We start from the raw sequence: 3604 nt of genomic DNA, 5'->3' as shown, positions 1-3604 counted from the left end.
AGCGCGTAGCGGACCCTCCCCGTCAGCCATGGCCCCACCGGCCATGGCACCCCCGCCACCTGCCGCTTCCGGGGCCCGCGCCCCGCCCGCCGCGCCCATAGGCTGCTCCGCCTGTCCATCACCGCGGATGGCGCCATCTCAACCGTTCATTGGTGGGAAGCGCCTGCCCCCAGCCAATGGGCGCCGCGCACTGTGTCCCGCCCACCCCGCTCCCTGCCGCTGAGGACCCGGCCCGGCATCACCCGGTCATGGCGCGGGGGTCGCGGCGGGAGACCGAGCGGGGTGGGGGCAGCGGCAGCCGCGGCGCGATACCTGCCCGGTCTCCGCGGGCTGTAGCGGCGGCACCGAGTTAAACGCTCCTCCCTCCCCAAAACCAGCGCCGGGGCCGCCCCGGCCCCTCCCGCGCTGAGGGCGCGTTGCGGGCGGAGGGCGCCCCCTGGCGGCGCGGCCGCTCCCGCCGCCGCTCCAAGATGGCGCAGGCGATCTTCGAGGCGCTGGAAGGTAACGGGGCCGCGCCGGGGCCGCGCCGGCACCCGCGGGTGCGACCCCCGCGCCCCCCGAGCTCCCGCTGCCCGGCGCTGCCGCCGCGAGGGGCGGGGGGCCGCGGCGGGGCAGCCCCGCCAGGCCCGGCCCGGCGCGGCGTGGGGCGCTCCCGGCAGTCCCGGGCTGTGCCCCCGCGCTCCCCGCGGCGGGGACGGCGCCGCAGCCGCCGCCCGCAGCCCCCGCCTTAGCCCGGGCATCCCCGTGCCCGGCTCCCTGCGGTGTCCCTGCCACCTCCGGACCCCCGGCCCGGTGCCACCTCCTGCCTGTGCGCCGGGACATGCCCGCACTGCCCATCCCCGTGCCCTGTGCTCCGGGTAGCCCTCGTTGGCCACGGACGCTGTGCACCACAGCCCCTCCCTGCCCCAGGGCCCGATACCGCGAGGCACACCATCCCATCCCATCGCTGTCCCTGTGCCCAGCGCTCCAGGGCACCCTATCCCATCGCTGTCCCTGTGCCCGATGCCCCAATGCACCCCTTGCCCTCCCTGCCCCTCTGCCCTGCACATCGGGGCACCCTCCTCTCTGTGCCCAGGAAACAGGATCCCCAATCCCCAGGGCACCGTGTGACTCGTGTGCCTCTCCCCCTTCCGTTGCTCCCTATCCCTGTGCCCAGCGCTCTGGGACACCCTCTGCATGCTGGGGTCCCCCATCCTCCCCTCAGCCCAGGGCTCACACTGCTGTGCCACGCTCCCTGCCAGCCCCAGGGATGGTGCCCAGGGAGTGATGGCCCCTGCATGTGTATTTTGGAGGTGTCTGTGCCCTCTGCACTGCCCAGACAGTGCCCATTGTGTGGGTGAATGGGTTGTGCTCAAATTCATCTCAGTTTGGCACTGGGACACTGTCGCAGGCAGGTGCCATCCCAGGGGGACTCCTGGAAGTGTCAAGCTGTGCCAGTCTGAGCCTGTTTGGGGAAAAACTATTTCCCAGGCATTGATTTCTTAATCTGGATTACAGATGTATTTTCCCTTATGTGGGGGCACAGCTGACGTGGAAGGCCTGGCATCATGATTGTCACCCACGCTTTCAAACATCCCCTGTGATCGCAGCAGCAGAGAGAGGAGCAGAGAAGAAATATTTCTCTCTTTTTTGTGAGGTTACTTGGTGCATTTGGCAGCACCCTGTGCAGAATCAGGTCCCTGTTTCCTCACTGCAATCAGCTCCTCAGTGGTGTGAATTTCCTCACAGAATCCAGGAGAGCAAAACCTTTTAGCAAATTTTAGCACCTTTTAGAGTCTGAGCTTGTTTCTTTTCTCTTGTTGATGTGATTACAAGTAGATGGTGACTTGGCATTTGTGTGGATGCTGAGAGCAGGCTGTGGGGCACAGGGGCATCTTCACCTGTCACCAAAGCACCTGGTGCTGGTGTCAGCAGAGAAGGGTCAATGCATGATGGAAAAGTAGCACCTGGGTGAAATGGACACTCTTGTTTCACCTCGAGCTGAGAGGAATTTGAAAGGGAAAAAAAAAAAANCATTGATTTCTTAATCTGGATTACAGATGTATTTTCCCTTATGTGGGGGCACAGCTGACGTGGAAGGCCTGGCATCATGATTGTCACCCACGCTTTCAAACATCCCCTGTGATCGCAGCAGCAGAGAGAGGAGCAGAGAAGAAATATTTCTCTCTTTTTTGTGAGGTTACTTGGTGCATTTGGCAGCACCCTGTGCAGAATCAGGTCCCTGTTTCCTCACTGCAATCAGCTCCTCAGTGGTGTGAATTTCCTCACAGAATCCAGGAGAGCAAAACCTTTTAGCAAATTTTAGCACCTTTTAGAGTCTGAGCTTGTTTCTTTTCTCTTGTTGATGTGATTACAAGTAGATGGTGACTTGGCATTTGTGTGGATGCTGAGAGCAGGCTGTGGGGCACAGGGGCATCTTCACCTGTCACCAAAGCACCTGGTGCTGGTGTCAGCAGAGAAGGGTCAATGCATGATGGAAAAGTAGCACCTGGGTGAAATGGACACTCTTGTTTCACCTCGAGCTGAGAGGAATTTGAAAGGGAAAAAAAAAAAAGCACAAATCAGTAGTCCTGTACTTTTATCCTAGCTTCCCCAAATCACCCTGCTGTTGTCAGGCTCTGGGCACCTCAGCTCCTGCTGTGCCAGGAGAGGAGTTGCTGGGTTTTTTAAGTTTCATGATGCACACTGGTGCTGGCTGCAGGCAGGGCAGGCTCCATCCAAAGGTTTCTCCTGGAAGTCTGTGGGTGGCTGAGAACAGCATCTGCTTAACCAAGTAACTGCCAGCTTGTGTTTGTGGGTTACTAACCTTGACCTCAGGGGTTTCCCTCTGGGAAGTGTGGTGTTGTGCAGTTACCCTGTGAAACAGGGACTCTGGGGGCATTTGCCTGAATTGCCAAATAAATGAGGGCAGCATATTTCTCTTGTCCTGGGCCTCTTTTCCCCATCGAGAGGCTGAGTGCAGCACTGACAATCTTGCTGCATCATTGTCTTCAGGTCTTGGCCTCTCCTCAAGCTTCTTCCTCTTAAGAGGATCAAGTCTTTTGGCTTTTTTCTTTGGAAGATCTGACTGTGTGCCAGAGAGAAACCCAGTTGTCCAGTGCCAGGCCCATCAAGAGTGGCACCCTTGGCACAGACTTCTTAATTATCCCCATTCTATACTTAATCTGAGTTTTCGATCCTTCTTTTCCTTTTAGCTTATTTCTGCTGGAGAAGGGCTGCTCCATTTCACTCTCTGGTGTGGCTGTTGCAGCAGGAGCCTGCAGTGCTGCCCTGGCAGTTGCCCAGGGGTTATTAGAGGAGGTGTATTGTGGGGCAAGGCTTGGGATCCTCCGGGAGCATTCCAGCGGTGTTCTCCCGGCGGGGCTGACCTGCAGGGCTGGCTCCAGCTCTCCAGGCAAGCCAAGGCTTGCAGAACTGGACCTGCAGCTTTGCTGTGCCTCCCTGTGATTTATGTGAAAGGCTTCCCATAGGCATGGTGGGAATTTTGTGGTAGTGTGAGATGTTGTGGGATCTGCTGCTTTCCAGTAGCTGCTTGTGCCCTTGGAGGACTGTGCTCTGCTCCCTGCCAGGAACATCAGCAGCGTTTGCGACCTCTCCTCAGTGA

At 59.0% G+C, this 3604-nt stretch overlaps 1 protein-coding gene across 2 annotated transcripts in view; it reads left to right on the top strand.

Moving 5' to 3' along the window:
• Positions 1-433: 433 nt before the first annotated feature.
• ZNF341 (zinc finger protein 341) overlaps positions 434-3604 on the top strand; it is a 23107-nt gene continuing 19936 nt past the window's right edge. For both annotated transcript variants that reach the window (XM_017837140.1, XM_017837141.1), the window contains exon 1: positions 434-501. In XM_017837140.1, the coding sequence (XP_017692629.1) occupies positions 471-501 (31 nt within the window). In that variant the 5' untranslated portion in view covers positions 434-470. The remainder of the gene's footprint in view (positions 502-3604) is intronic.

This window comes from Lepidothrix coronata, unplaced genomic scaffold (assembly GCF_001604755.1).
Source record: "Lepidothrix coronata isolate B3197 unplaced genomic scaffold, Lepidothrix_coronata-1.0 Scaffold293, whole genome shotgun sequence".
In the NCBI taxonomy this organism is placed as follows: domain Eukaryota; kingdom Metazoa; phylum Chordata; class Aves; order Passeriformes; family Pipridae; genus Lepidothrix; species Lepidothrix coronata.
The sequence above is the reverse complement of the archived record's forward strand: the minus strand, read 5'-3'. Positions and strand labels throughout refer to the sequence as shown.